Raw genomic sequence first — 16,570 nt, forward strand, 5'->3', positions numbered from 1 at the left:
GCAAGGATTAGTCCAGGCAGTCATCAAGAATCAAAATTGACTTAAAGGCACAAACAAAACAAAACAAAAAATAAAAGTAAATTTAGCTGAATCTTAATTTTTTCTTCTTCTCCATTTCACGATGTCTTTGAATGGAGAAGAAAGTGCACTTATACCTAGTTATGTATTAAAAAAGCTTCTTGAATCTGGCATCCCTCAGATCTTCAATTCACAAAATTTCTACTTTCATTCCAAAGTAAGGCTAAAATTTCAGAGTTGTTTTTTTTTAATAATTTGACTTAAAAAAATCATTTTCCACCCCCTTATTTTTCTCTTCTGGGTAAAATAAGCAAAACATATGGATTGACTTTTATTCTGTTAAAAAAAAAAGTGTATTATGTTCTTCACAGACAAATATTGCTCTAAAAACAATTTACTGAAATATGATTGTATTTTGTTGTAGTTGTGATGGAATCCCTAACAGACCCTGGGGACAAAGAGAATGCCGTAAGTCTGTTACTAAAGGATTCCTCAGTCCAGAGGCAGGGCAAAGTGTACAAAAGAAATCCTTGGGTGTAAATTGATCTGGGGAATTATTTTGGCAAGCTCCCAAGATTCTGTTATATTACTTTACTTGCAATAAAAATCATTCAAGAAATCCAAGTGGTTCTTGTTTCCTGAGTCTGCCAGTTTTAAAAGACTGGACAATAGTGTATTTCATTGCAAAATCTTATGGAGCAGTTCAAAATGTTATTAGCCTTATTAAATTATGTGTAAGCAAGGTACTAAAATTATAGGGAATCGGGTTACCAACTTTCAAGAGGCTGACTAAGCTGTTATTTATCTTTCCCTTTTCTCCATTAATGAACATTTTTTAATACAGTCCCAGATCTTTTGAAAAATTTTAATTTTTTTAATTCTCATGTTGATAGGTTGAAATTTAAAAATCTGTCCAAATTTGCTCATTAGTGTGAAAATTAAATCTCATTAAGATGATGCAAGTTAATTTTTTTTCAAACAGAGCTTTTTTTTTCTTACTAACCCTTCGCCAAGGATAGATGTAAGTTATGTCCATGAGAGTGTAATATTCTTTTAGAGGTTCATCTTCATAGAGAACTTCCACCTAATAAACAAAGTTTAAGACATGCAGAATTATATGAGACAGGCATAAATTTAAATATTAAATATGGAATAAATATTAAATATGGAACCTGAATATCTCTTTTTGGTAGTAAATTTATTTAAATTTACAACTGTACAATAAAAACAAACTAAAAAGAGAATAAAAAAAGAAAGGATGCAGAAAAGAAAACAATATAAAGAAAAATAAAAAGGACAAAATAAGAATATAGAAAAAGAAAAAATATATTTCTCACCTTCTTCACAAGTATAAACAATGTTAATAACTTACCATCTTTTCTTAAAATACAACAAATGATTTCTTCTTCCCATATCCCATCTCTTATCTATAAATAAAACCTCATTATTTCGGCTCTAGTGTCAGCAAAAGTCCATTAAGTATTAGCAGGAATAACATCTATTTTAATCTTGATCAAATAAACCAATTTTATATCCCTTCCTTCTCCTATATTCTGAAACATCTAAAAATCTCGATCTTTAACCCCTTGAATTGTCCTAGAAATTGATTTATTTTCATTCTGTCCTGTCTCACAAAATTTTTCAAGTTTTAACAAGCCTCCTTGATAAATCCAGTGTAGGAAAATTATCCAGGTCACTCTCTTGTGTTGTATAGTAGAATCTGTAGCTGAAGTAAGGGGAGGAGTGAAAAGACTGGCTAGCCTTGAACTGCTGATGGAGAAGAAGTGGTGGAAAGCAAAATTTTCCTAAACCTTGCACTGCTTATCTAGCAATTTTCATAGTGAGTGCATTATTCTAGCTAGATTCCTGTCAGTAGGAAACTAGCAATAAATGTATTGTTCTGATCCATTCATTGTGTTTTCCTGGTTCCTTGCTCCTAACAAGGCTGCTACTTCTTTGATATATTTCTTTTAATTATTCAGACTTCAGCTGATTTTTGTTGTATGTCCAATGCAGTATCTTTTTCTATGTCAATCATGTAGCTTGTTGTTTTGAAATCCACTTGAATGTCACTTTCAATATTGTAATGTTAAACTTGTTCCTCTTTCATAACAACTTTTAAATGCCGTCCAACTATAAAGCCAGATATTAAGTAAATCAACTTCTAGGTTCATTGTCCAAAAATTTCCTTCAGTATGCCCAATGTTAAAATGTTTTGTTTAATTCTGTATTAATAAATTGAGTTTGAATGGCATTTTCCTTTAAAGATAATTTTTTGTTTCTTTTAGTATTCTTTAGCAGCCAATTTTTAAAGTCTTATTCTGGTTTTTAAAAGCATTCAAAATAAAAGTTTTCCCCACATTAAAGTCTTTATAATTAATTCCCAAAATTTATTTCAAATTTAATTGGACCCTTAATATGTTTCTAAATTTCTAAAATCAAATTTTTAATCATTCTTTTATTGTTTATTACAAAAAACACTCCTTCAACTTATATGTAAAACTTCTTTTGCTAATGATTGAAAGAAACTCGTCTGTTATTAAACCTTGTCATATCAAAGATTTGTAAAAGCCAAAAATCAGTTAACAAACAGTTTCTGAAAGTGATTAGAAAAAGATCTATGCAAACCCAGTGGCCTTTTAAAGGCCAAATGTAATTTGACCAAGGTGGCTACTCCTTTGTCTCCCAGAGCTCTAAAAACACTGGCGATTGTTGTCTTGAGGTCTCCTCATGAGAAACAGCTTTCTGGAGCACTGGTGGGTGATCTCAAGTCCTCTCCTTGGCTAAGAATTAATAAAGAGGCAGGTTACTTGCCAACTCTTCATTCTGCTGCAATTGTCTCCACTTTTTGAAAAGCTATCTTCAGTCCACCATGTCTTCCCAAGAAGTCCAATCCAGTAACCTGCATTTCTTAATGTCTCTCTTCCCCCTTCCCTCCCTCCACCCTCTCCTTATCAAGCTGTGAAGATAAGGAAATCTGTAAAGCACAGTTAATTCTCAGCCTAATTTCATATGGAGTTATAAAAAAAGAAATTTGGTTGAGTTTGGGAAAAAATGCATATACATATCTTATCTGTGCCACAATAATCCAGCCAATGGGTTTAGTTTATAATAGAAAACAGCCAGAGACTGTTTTCAGAGTGAATGGGATGCAATAATATTGATCCAATAGGAGAATAAATAAATTCTGGTTGATCCCATGTGCATGGAAATATTTAACTACATTGTTTTAATAAATAATTAGGAAAATGGTGTTGTATTAAGTTTTTGTTAAATCCTTAAAATAACAAATTCCATTCTATCTTCTTGATTTTGGGTGAAGAGTTAGAGAACATATAAACTACAACTCTTGCATCTTGATTTTTGAGTTTAGCCAACTTCATATTTGGAGAAGCTAGTAAGAGCTGCAGATTTGGGGTTTTTTTTACCTTTAGCTATGAAGAACTGTAAATATACAACAGGCCAGCAGCAACTTCAGCCCTTGGACCAGGAGAATGGTGGGTGCTTGCCTGAAACTTACTTTGTATTTGGAGGGAACATCCATCTTGTTCCGGAGGAACTTAGCCAGGTGCATGATAGTCATAGCAGCAGGACATCTGAGGAATCTCATGCTGTTCTTCTACAGAGGAATGTGAGAGAGGCGAGAGATGGTTTTAATTGGAGCAGCCAGGACTGCACAGCAGGAGACTGAAGTTGAAATAGGTATGGAAATTAAGGGGTGAAGGTTGAGGGAGGAGTGCAAGAAGTTCTCAGATCACAGGCAAAAGCCAGGAGCTGTAATTTGGATGTCTTTATGGTATACAGCAAAGAAACCCTGAGTTTGGAAAAAGGAGTGAGAGTCTGCAAAGGAGAGGAGGGGAGGGAAGGGAAAGGAAAGAGAAAGGCAAAATATAAAGAAACAACAGGGGAGGGGGAGGAAATATGGAAGTCATATTGATGGAAAAGAAAGTAGCAGAAACTAAAGCAAACAATGCTGACATTTGTATGCCTAGAAGCTTACTTAAGCCCCGGTTCAGGATTCTTTTTAATAATATGATTTAAGCCTAGGTTTCATATAAATATTTTTCTCCACATCTACTCCATATCCTACAACTTGTTTCCGAATAATAAAATACTAAGGCTACATAATATGAGGATGCATATTACCACTAGATGGTAACAAATATACACAGAAAACTCTAGCTGTTTGCTGCTATGAAGGTTGTCAGCCTTTAGAACATACAGCTGTTTAAATTTAATACAGAATTCACACCATGATGTACCTCACCTTATCTTTTTCTGTGTTTCCATTTTCAACAGTCCCTCTATTTTCATCTCTGAAGAATTAAGAAGACAAATGAGTTAAATATGTGTACAAATACAGATACAGTGTTGTAAAACAGAAATAAAAAATGCTATTTGTGGAAGATGGGTAGTTTATATATGCCATTAAAAAAGCCCCTACTTTATATATGGAAGATACTTAGTTCAGTAACCAAAATCTCCAAAAAGAAAACAAGTATTCTTGAAGTCCTGGAGAGATGATACCAGTCAGCATTGATAATACTGTGCTAAACAATCTAATGGTTTGAGGTGGACATGAAAACTTTCTCTGTTTTACAGGAGCAAATCCTCAGCAGTCTGAAGTCTTATTCGTCCTTTGCTTCCATTGATCCTGTATTCTAAAAAGATGTGAGAAGGAAATGAAAGTTTGTCCTTATATCATATGTTTTAGCCTTCAGCCCACTAATCATCTTTGTTATTCTTCTCTGCACTCATTTCAGAATCTGAACATTTTTTAAATAATATGGTGACCAAAACTAGTTGCAGTATTCCAAGTGTGGTCTTACCAGGGCCTTATAAAAGGGTACAAACACAACATGATCTTGATCCTATCCCTCTATTAATGGATTGCATTGGCTTTTTTGGTGGCTGCCACATACTGCTGGCTTACATTTAAGTGACTGTCCACTAGGACTCCAAGATCCCCCTCATAGTTACTGCTACTGAGCAAGTTTAATGTAATATGTACTTGTACATTTTTTTCTTGCCTAAGTATAAAACCTTACTTTTTTCTCCATTGAATTTCATTTTAGATAGGGCCCAGTGTTCAAGTCTGTCAAAATCCATTTGGATCTTGAGCCTATCTTCTGGGGTGTTGGCTATTCCTGCCAACTTGGTATCACCTGAAAATTTGATGAGTTCCCCTTCTATTCCCTTATCTAAATCATTTGTGAAGTTGCTGAAGAATAATGGGCTAAGATAGGATATCTCACTGCATGCTTCCCTCCATGTAGATGAAATTCCCTATACATATTTAGTGGTTTGTCAGCCAGTTACAAATCTATCTGGTAGTAATGCTGTCTATCCCACATTTTTCTATTTTACCAAGAAGTAGATTATAGTCTACTTTGTCAAACACCTTTCTGACATCAAAGTGTGCTATGTCCACAGCATTTCACTGGTGCTTCATTTGCCCCTCTCCCCTTAAAAAAATTATTCAGATTGTGACATTTCTGTCTTTTCATTAGAAATTTTGGAATAGAAAAGGAATGTGCAGCATATATTCTTCAAGTCTGCCTTTCCCCAAATTTCTAATAGAGGGGCAGATTTGTGGATGTGGATATGGATTTGGCTCAGGTAGCTGGCTGGCAGCATTTAAATGACCATAACTCATCTTGAAAAGGTAAGGTCTCTCCTTAATATTGAATAGAAAACCAAGGAGACACCAAAATTGAGGCCTAAGAGAAACTAAACCATGGCAAACCATTTTTACATTGTTGCCAGAAAAACTACATAATATATTTATGAAGTTACCAGGAATTGATTCCAACTTCAAAAAGACTTCAGCTTTACATTTTTGTGTGCTGTTTATGTTTTAAAATATTACAAAGTATAACATTTTATCATTTTTTATATTTTTTTATTAAAAATGTTTGATTGCAGTATAACAAAGCTAGTTTGGTCTAATGGTTAAGGTGTTGGTCTAGAAATCAGGCGATTGTGAATTCTGGGCCAGTTAAATGATACTAAACAACTTTTCAAGTAACTGAAAACAGATAAAAATATTAAAACTATAATGATCTAATGTCAGAAAAAATGTCAGCAAAATATAATTTCTTTTATATTCCCCAAAGGTTACCTGATTCCTTCATAGAATTCTATGGACAAGCTGACCGTTTCATCATCGGTTAGGTTCCCTTTATCCTGTTCTGAAACTTCACCCCTGTCTTCATTGGATCCATTGGGAACTAAACAAGTAAAGAAGGAATAAAAATGACACCTGTTTTTTAAAATGCATGTTGACATATAACAGAAGACAAATGAGGCAGACATCATACCATCTGCCAGGGGATACGCTGCATAAAAGTCACGTCGCCTCTTCATTTCATCTACAAATGAAAGCAAACGTAATTCATTTAGTGGCATCCTTCTCTCGAATTTTGCAAATACATTTATTATTCAGAAACAATTATGCAATTATATATTATAAAAAATAACTGCAATCTGGTTTGCATTAAGTCCAAAGATACTTTTCAAAATTCTTTTATCTCATTTAATAATTATGTACTATTATTTATCAACCCCATGTTAAAAATCAAGCAAAATCAAATCAAATTGCTACATTGTATTATGTCAGCTAGAAAGCTGTGTCCCAAATTCTATTCTCTAAACTCTCAGCAGTCACATATTCGTACCTTTGAAGAGTCCTGGCACCAGTTTATATACTATATCCTGTAGAGTTTTATCTGATCTGAAATAAAATAAGCAGGCTGTCAACAAAAATTTTAATTGAGAGTAAATATAAAACTATAGTAGTGAATTTATGTAGCTTGGGTGTAGGAAGAGGGTGAAGGTTCATTCTCCAAGCCTGTGGATTGGTTTCCGAAAGTTTCATTAACAGGCTAGGTAATATCTAGTAACATCTATGGGATGTCGGAAATGACACTCAGAATCCTCCAATCCCTAGGAATAGCAATAGCCCACAAACCTATAACCGCATGAAAGAAACAATATAATCTACAAACTCAATTGTAACCATTGCAACCTATGCGGGACCAACATCACATCAATTAAAAACCAGGATCCATGAGCACCAGCTAGCAGTCAAATGCCACAATCCCTTAAGTTCTACCCACACTGACACCAAACAGCACCAGCTCGATTGGAACACACAAAATCATCAACCATACTATCACAGTCATGAGTTTATCGAAGCCTGGCACTCCACAAGCAATTCCATCAAGAAACACATTGACCTACAACTAACCTACAAATCCCTCAAGATCCAAATTAACTGCACAGCCAACCAGAGACAGCACCGACCCTCAACCAACACCTCCCCAGCCCCCCTAACCAGCAGTTCACCTCCCAATGACTCTGACCTGATGTAATCTCCTTATCACAAGACCCATCACAAGACTCACTGATAATTCACATCTGACCTATCACAAAACCCTCACTTGATACATCCACACCAGAGCCCTTATAAATAAAAGTACATGACATCCCCTAAACTCCACTGAAGATGTTACCTAGGTTGGTAATGAAACATTCGGAAACCAACTTACAAAAACTGGAGAATGAACCTTCACCCTCATATAAAACTATTTAAATTCCTCCAAAAAGAAAAAGAACCTCTTTTACTGTTGTACAGATAGAAAAATGCATTTTTGTCCCTTGTGAATAAACACTCCATTTATCTTATGCAAGACTATGCAGTTTAAAATGCTAACATTTCAAATCTCACTTTAAAAACCCACTTTATTTCTTCAAAAAGATTTGGATTTGTGGGATCATCTAAATTTCTAATGATCAGAAGCAGTGCTAAGGTACATAGATCTCAGCAGTAACACACAAGATTCCTTTCCCAATCACCCAATTTGTAAAACTCATTTATTTGCTGCCCCTCTCAAGGTAACTCCTGTAATTATATCAACACCTTATAGCAATAGCACTTAGACTTATATACCACCCCATAGTTCTTTACAGCACTCTCTGGGCAGTTTACAATGTCAGCATTTTGCCCCTAACAATTTGGGTCCTCATTTTACTGACCTTAGGAGAATGGAAGGTTGAATCAACCTTGAGCCCCGTCAGGACTGAACTCTAGATTGTGGGTAGAGTTAGCCTGCAATGCTGCATTCTAACCCCTTCATCACTAGGATTCTTGTTTTCACTACTATACTATAGTTTGTTGTTTATTACAAGATTCAAACAGTATGAATTTAAGCAGCTTATAGAATAAGCATAATTAACAATAAAGTTCCTAGTGTTACCAATGGTGACATTCACTGTTCCAATGCCCCAATTACAGGATCCTTGTTCTTTTTTCCTATTCCTATTGGCCTCTCTCATTGAGTAGCACTTCAAATTTGTTGAGTATATCCATTTCCTTGCTTTTTCCCCCCTTAGAGTTTCCTCTATAAAGTAACAGTGACTATTGGTACTGCTGTCTTTACTGTTTTAAAATGGGATCAGTTAAGAAAAGCGACTGATTGATTTTTCGGGATTCCTTTGCCCTCCCTAACAGCATCATCTATTGACTTCTTAAAAATATTGAAACTGGATTTTAAAAATAAGCCTAGCTTTCTTTCAAAGTGTCCTACATTTCTGCTTATATGAAACCTTTAGGAAACTCTGATTAGGCATGTGTGTGGGCAAATCTGCATGATCTCTTTTATGAAGCTGTGAGTTTGCTGTAATCTAAGCCCAAACAGTTCTGAAGGGCAGTTTCTAATGAGTAGAATGAGAAGACTGAGTGCTAATACCCAAATAATGAGAACTGGGCAATTAATAGGAATCAGGCAGATTCCTCCCATGACCACTCAATCATTCTTGATTAAGCATCCTAAATTGTGTCCATGGCAAAAATTGTATCAAGAGAAGGGGGGGGAACCCAATGAAAAAAATAAAAATGTCTTTAAGCTGCCTCAGCAATGGACTAGGAATAAAACAAAAGCAACATCATTACACCCACTACATAAGAAATTATCAGACTATATTCATACTGTGATTAGGAGATTATGAGAAGGAGCCCTAAGTTTCAGTGGTGGGTTGCCTCCAGTACAGACAGGTTTTAAAGAACTGGTAGTAAAACTGGCGGGAGGCTCCGCCCACTGACCCAAACATCATCAAAAGTGATCTGTGCATGCGCAAAAGAGCGCACGCACAGGCATGATGTGAACCGGTAGTAAAAGTAAGTAGAACCCATCCCTGCTAAGTTTCCATTTTTTCTTGCTGTGAAACTAAGAATGCATAGAGAAATGATGGAGGACTATGCTTATTAGTTTTGTGTTTAGGAACCCAGTATTATGTGTGTGACATCTTAGAAGATTTAGAATGATTATTATGTAGGGCTTCTATGTGTAATTTAGAGAAGGACTGAAAGCAAACAAAAAAATTTCTGTTGAACAGCACTGAAGATTTGATTTAATAGGCACTTTTTATTTAGGCCAGCAGTATTCCTACTGCCTCATAATGCCACCATGTTAGCACAATTTGGCAATCCTATCCACCTCATCTAATTTTATAATACTATTTATTGCATGTATATTGACGTTGTTTTACAATTTATGGTGCACTAATGAAAGTAAGTTTGGCCAAATGGCTGCAACTGGGTTATAAGGAGAGCCATTATATTTGCTTGAGTCAATAACTCACTTAATGTACTTTAATCAGAATGCCTAGGATGCACTATTATTCCTAGGGTGCAGCAAAGTGCAATGAATCATACAGGCTTCAGACTCAGTCCAGCAGCTTCTTGGCTTGGTTCATGTGTCACACTAAATCATCATTTTATTTATTTGGGTTTGCCCAGCATACCCTGTGAACTCAGCCACTAATGGTTGACAACCAAGTATAAGATTGTGTATTCAATGTACTGAAGAGAGAAAAGAACACTTTCCTATCATTTTGCTAGCAGTTTCCAGCAGCATGGACTTATACATTGTGCCATGCTGCACCTTATCACAGACTGTTCCCACTAACTCATTCTATTTTTAAAGAAAATATTTTCTTTCTGTGTTCAATATTTTACCCACTCCAACTAGTTCAAACTGAATCCAAACTGATTTCATTGAAACCTCTGTTCAGCTGCTCCCTGTGTTCTTTCCCATCTTCTCACTTTCTCTCTAACCTAGTAAAATAATCTTCTTAACAAACTCAGAGAATTCTTAAATTAAAATTTCTAAACATCTCCCCAAACACTGAAATATGCAATGCACTATCCATCAGTGGTGGGATTCAAGTAATTTAACAACCGGTTCTCTGCCCTAATGATTTCTTCCAACAACCAGTTTGCCAAACTGCTCAGAAAGTTAACAACTGGTTCTCCCGAAGTGGTGCGAACTGGATGAATCCCACCACTGCTATCCATCCTATATTAGTTTACGTTGTGAGAAAGCAGGCAATGTAAGAATGGGTTCACAGATTATGCTTGGCCATAATGTGGTTTGAGGGTAATGTGGAAATCTAGTACTGATTTATACTGTAATTGATTGTTTCCTGATTGCTTAATTGTAGCCTATGACTATCATTAAGTCTTGATGACGATATCTTTTCTTTCATGTACACTGAGAGCATATGCACCAAGACAAATACCTTGTGTGTCCAATCACACTTGGCTATTCTATTAGAATATTCTATTCTATTCTATTCTATTCTATTCTATTCTATTCTATTCTATTCTATTCTATTCTATTCTAGTAGCAAAATGGCTCTCCCTCAGTATCATCTTTTTCTTTCTTTTCTTAAATAAATATAGGAATGTATGTCCAGTTGGAGTATCTGAAAAATTCATCTTTTCTTTTCTTTTTTTTCCCTTTTGGCCTATTTTGGTAGACTACCTTGTCTTCAGAGGTGGCCCTATTCTATTTTCATCCTTAAAATCTCTCTAACTGCTTCAAAACAGTTTTAAAAATTGTTCTGCCTCTTTTGGGACACCTCTACACTATTAATATTGAAGGCTTCTTGAAGTCTGGAATATGGAAAGCCACCAATAATAGCGAGGGAGGGAAACTAGAAGCCAGAAAGCTGCTCTAATGACACATATGACATTAATAAGATACTGCAGTTTTTCCTTGGGTTTTATTTTTTCCTCTTGACCATTAAATCCTACTGACATTTTGCTGCACTTTTAACCTGCTTGTTGATTCCCTTCACCCTTCCTGCCACAAACACATGTTTTTACATATTGGCAACATGCCTGTTTCGAGTTTAAATCTAAATAAGCAAATGTTCAGGGTGCCTTTGATGAAAAACCCATTGGAGTGAGGCTAGTAAAGTATTTCTCAGGCAGACTCAAAGTGTTACGAGATAAATTAATTTATACAGACCGTGTGCTCAAAATACACCCAGAAAGATGCATCTGTGGCAGGCTACCTACTTGGTTTCTATGCCAACCATCATTAGAGTTCATTAAGGTGCATCTGGTTTCCGCGAAAACCAGCTTCAAAGGGAATCAGTAAGATTGCCATTTAAGGCCACAAGAGGAAGAAGTGTTGGGTTGATTCAACTGTTGCATGAATATGAATAGAGATAGTTTATTAAGAAACAAAAAAAGTCAGTACTACAAAGAATTTTTACAATCAAGCCAAAGATCTAGAATTAAAAACTGCATTGTTGTTGTTGTTGTTGTTGTCCTCGTCATTACTTGTGTTTTAGCCATGTTGTGAAGATTAAAACACTAGTGGAATAATTAGTCCATTCTAGTAGCAGAAAGGAGAGCCACAATGGTTAAGGTACCAGGCTGGAAATCAGGAGATTATGAGTTCTAATCTTACCTTGGCCACTCAGGCAAATCCCTCTTACTCAGCCCTAGAATGGGGGGTGAATGGGAAATCACTTGTGAAACCTTGCCAAGAAAACTGAGGGATTTATTGAGGCAATCAACAGGGGTCAATATTGACTCCATAGAATCCCTCCTCAAAAAGCAGCAAGGAATTGGACAAACTAAAAGAGAGGCGGAGCCTCTCTGCCCTGTACAGTCTTCTGTCCCTCCATAAGTTTAGTAAAAGAAAATAAATTCATATAAATAAGATACAGCTGTACAGATATTTTGTATTTGGATAATTTATTCAGACTTTTGTCCTGGGATTTTATTTCTTAGGAAAGAGAATTCAAGCTGCAAGCATGCCTCTGGCAAGAAGTTAATATAAAAGTTCCAAGTCAAATAGATGGCTATACCATAAACCACAATTGTACTCAGGTTAAATAATAATTGTAGCTTCATGTGAGAGTTAAAGACTCATTTAAGAGCTCTGTCTGGACTATAATTTATGGAGCTCTTTAATTAATATTCTAGCTTTGCCTTATCATACAGTTTGCCAACTATAGAAAAACATAGCAAGGTTATACAAATGCCTCCTCTCTCAATATCCCTACCGACTTCTACCTGGAGAAACTGGATTTACTCATCTACAAAATGGCAGATTCAGAAACAATCTTTTTAATAGAGGACTAGCTGAGAGGAAAAGCATCCAACAACATATTTGTCTTCTGCCTGTAAGCTCCTTTGAGAATTGGACACCTGGAATGCAGATGAAATTTTGGGCTGATAGGAGAAGATATAGTCATAGCAAAAGCAGGGGAAATATCTATCATTTCTAAAGATGTCATAGCATGTCATGCTGGGAAGATTTTTCTGAAAACAAAGCACAGGGCAAAGTGAAGCCCCTTTTGTATTTTCCTGATCAGATGAAGGCTTGAAATTAGGCAGAAATGGAGCTACATAAAGTCCCCAGCCTTTACATATGAACTGGAATCCTGAATCGAAATAGTATTCACATTGGTTTGGGTGGAAATAAATTGTTTTCTGCCACAAAATAATGTTCAAGATTGCAGAGAAAGCTGAATTTGTCTTCAAACAAATGTAATACCAAGACCTCTTCAGACCATTTCATCAAATGTGAGGATGCCTGAAATGCATTGGGTCTTAAGTCTGGACCACGTGAAGTAAAAAAGAAATAGCATGCAGTAATACCCTGAATTATCTCTCAACTCCAAATGCAGAGCTGTAGGAAAGTGAAGAATTGTATTCCTGCATTGTAACATTACATAAGAATCCACTGTAGACAGTATGGTAGATGCCATATTGCAAGCTTTTCACTTACTGCTATATATTACCAACTGAAGAAATATACTGTGTGCAATTCAGGGCTGAACTGTAGAGTCCTTTATGTTCTTTGAATGTGATTGTTTGCTTACAGTTATTTAGTTACGGCATGAGGTAACTTAGTTTCATTACTTACTCTAGTAATGAAATGTCTGCAAGCAAACAACCAAATTTAGAAAGTACCAAGGTCTCCAAGTTAATATATTATTTCACCTGGCACCATCTGTGGTAATTACAAGTAATCTTAAACAAGTATAAAACAAACTGGAGTAAAAATACCTGATACTGAGAAGAGGCCTTGTTTTATGAACTTGTACATCACACATGGGGCAGTATTTGTTGGTCTCCAGGTAGCGGACAATGCAGGTTTTACAAACTAAAAAAAGAAAATAAAGCATTGGTAGAAAAGGGGAGTCACACAGGAAAATGAATCTGAACTTATGAAATGAAGAGATATCCAAACCTGGATCAAATCTGGCCTTACTATGAAACAAAACAATGGTTACTTAAGCTAGCTAGAAAATCATCTGGAGTCAAAAAAATTTCCTTTGTCTGATTTTTTTAAAATGCAGAACAACAAAGATAGAAACTTGACATGCATTGCAGTGTAGGAATAAAAATTGTCTATTCAAATCCAACCAAATGGTTGATTCATTAACCATATGCCAGTCCCAAACCCAGATAAATGGGAGGGTTATGGAAAGCAATGGTGAACATCCTGGTAAAAAAAAGCAACACCTCACCAGAACCCTTTATGGCAATAAGTTAACATGATTCAGGTATGGATACCAACAGTGGAACCTCCAGGTTAGATAGTAGCATGCAAGCTACTGGAGAAAAGCAAGGGCCAGCTTTTAGTAAGTTTTCATGGCATTGTTGGATTGTTGGAGGAAAGTCTTTGTAAAGTCCAAAAATTGATGATGCCCATAACAAAAGAGGTTGCCTACACTGTACAAAGTTGTATCACACTGGAATATGGAATGTTAGAGGCATGTCCCTTGGGAAACTCCAAATTGTAAATAAAGAAATGATTAGAGCGAACATAGACATCCTTGGCATCCTTGGCTAGTCTTGTTGAGACCATCTGGGAGGAGTTTGACCCTGTGGCTCCTGAGGACATGGAAAAGGTTGCTGGGACGATTGAATGCCACCACATGTTTATTGGACCCGTGTCCCTCCTGGTTGGTGCTGGCCACTCAGGAGGTTACACGAGGCTGGCTCCAGGGAGTTGTTAACGCTTCCTTGAGGGAGGGTGTTGTTCCCACCGCCTTGAAAGAGGCGGTGGTGAGGCCCCTCCTCAAGAAGCCCTCCCTGGACCCAGCTGTTTTAGGAAACTATTGTCCAGTCTCCAACCTTCGCTTTGTAGCGAAGGTTGTTGAGAGTGTGGTGGACGTCAGTTACCCACGTACCTGGATGAATCTGTCTATTTAGACCCATTCCAGTCCAGTTTTCGGCCCGGGTACAGCACAGAGACGGCTTTGGTCGCGTTGGTGGATGATCTTTGGAGGGCTCGGGACAGGGGTTATTCCTCTGCCCTGGTCCTCTTAGATCTCTCAGCGGCTTTTGATACCATCGACCATGGTATCCTGCTGCGTCGGTTGGGGAGTTTGGGAGTGGGGGGCACCGTTTTTTGGTGGTTCTCATCCTATCTCTCCAACCGATCGCAGACGGTGTTGGCAGGGGGGCAGAGATCGACCGCTAGGCGCCTTATGTGTGGGGTGCCGCAGGGGTCAGTTCTCTCGCCTCTCCTGTTCAACATCTATATGAAGCCGCTGGGTGAGATCGTCAGTGGTTTTGGGGTGAGATACTAACTGTACGCTGATGATACTCAGCTGTATGTTTCCACCCCTGACCACCCCAATGAAGCTGTCGAAGTGTTGTCTCGGTGCCTGGAGGCCATGCGGGTCTGGATGGAGAGAAACAGGCTCAAGCTCAACCCCTCCAAGACTGAGTGGCTGTGGATGCCGGCATCCCGGTACAGTCAGCTGCAACCGCTGCTGACTGTTTTTTTTGTTTTGTTTTTTGTTTTTACATTTATACCCCGCCCTTCTCCGAAGACTCAGGGCGGCTTACAGTGTATAAGGCAATAGTCTAATTCTATTTGTATATTTTTACAAAGTCAACTTTGTAAAAAACTTTGTTGGGGGCGAGTCATTGGCCCCAATGGAGAGGGTGCGCAATTTAGGCGTTCTCCTGGATGGGCGGTTGTCCTTTGAAGAACACCTGACGACCGTCTCCAGGAGAGCTTTCTACCAGGTCCGCCTGGTCTGCCAATTGCGCCTCTTTCTAGACCGGGATTCCCTATGCACAGTCACTCATGACCTCGTCACTTCTCGCCTGGACTACTGCAATGCTCTCTACATGGGGCTTCCCGGAGGCTCCAGTTGGTTCAGAATGCAGTTGCGTGGGTGATAGAGGGAGCCATTTGTGGCTCTCATATAACACCTATCCTGCGCAAGCTGCACTGGCTGCCTGTGGTCTTCTGGGTGCACTTCAAGGTGTTGGTTACCACCTTTAAAGGGCTCCATGGCTTAGGACCGGGATATCTACGGGACCGCCTCCTGCTACCACTTTCCTCCCACCGACCGGTGCGCTCCAACAGAGAGGGTCTCCTCAGGGTGCCGTCAGCCAAACAATGTCGGCTGGCGACCCCCAGGGGGAGAGCCTTCTCTGTGGGGGCACCTACCCTCTGGAATGAGCTTCTTCCAGGACTTCATCAACTTCCTGACCTCCAGACCTTTCGCCGCGAGCTGAAGATGTATTTATTCTTCCATGCAGGACTGGCATAAAATGGGTTTTAATAGGATTTTAATTGGGGTTTTACGATGTTATGTATTTTATATTTAATTATAGGCTAAATTGAATAAGTTTTTTAATTCTGGTTTTATTGTGTTGTATGTGATTGTTATTTTATCTGGCTGTTAACTGCCCTGAGTCCTTCGGGAAAAGGGCGGTATAAAAATTAAATAATAATAATAATAATAATCATCATCATCATCATCATCATCATCATCATCATCATCATCATCATCATCGGTGGGTTACACCGGACAGACAGTGATGAATTCAAATCAATAGAGTTTATGTTTTATTTTTCTGAAAATGATATCATCAGATGTAAAGGAGTTGCATTCTACATAAACAGACAAGTGGTTAAATGTGTTGAGAATCACAGAGCATATGGTGATCACATAATATCTATCCATATTTGAGGCAAGTCATTCAACATCACTATACCAAGCTCCAAATGTAGACTCAAATGATGTTGAAAGTGGACTTTTTACAGTGAACTTCAATATACTCTCAAGCAAATATCAAAAAAGGATATTTTTTTATATTATGGGTTGAGCAACGATTGGACTAGAAAACATCCAAGGACCATTCCAATTCCGTTATTCTGAGGACCACCTACACTTGCAACAGTTTTCACTTTCGATTTTACTAACCTTCCCAAAATCA

At 37.5% G+C, this 16,570-nt stretch overlaps 1 protein-coding gene across 3 annotated transcripts in view; it reads right to left on the reverse strand.

Annotated features, from left to right (window-relative positions):
• The window catches only part of PCGF2 (polycomb group ring finger 2), a 52,091-nt gene that overhangs the window by 7,178 nt on the left and 28,343 nt on the right, over positions 1-16,570 (reverse strand). For all 3 annotated transcript variants that reach the window (XM_058180442.1, XM_058180444.1, XM_058180441.1), the window contains exons 3-9: positions 13,391-13,487; positions 6,696-6,751; positions 6,339-6,389; positions 6,140-6,248; positions 4,286-4,334; positions 3,539-3,637; positions 1,022-1,102 (exon numbers count right to left, since the gene is read on the reverse strand). In XM_058180442.1, the coding sequence (XP_058036425.1) occupies positions 1,022-1,102; positions 3,539-3,637; positions 4,286-4,334; positions 6,140-6,248; positions 6,339-6,389; positions 6,696-6,751; positions 13,391-13,487 (542 nt within the window). The remainder of the gene's footprint in view (positions 1-1,021; positions 1,103-3,538; positions 3,638-4,285; positions 4,335-6,139; positions 6,249-6,338; positions 6,390-6,695; positions 6,752-13,390; positions 13,488-16,570) is intronic.

This window comes from Ahaetulla prasina, chromosome 4, assembly GCF_028640845.1.
Source record: "Ahaetulla prasina isolate Xishuangbanna chromosome 4, ASM2864084v1, whole genome shotgun sequence".
NCBI classification, from domain to species: Eukaryota; Metazoa; Chordata; class Lepidosauria; order Squamata; family Colubridae; genus Ahaetulla; species Ahaetulla prasina.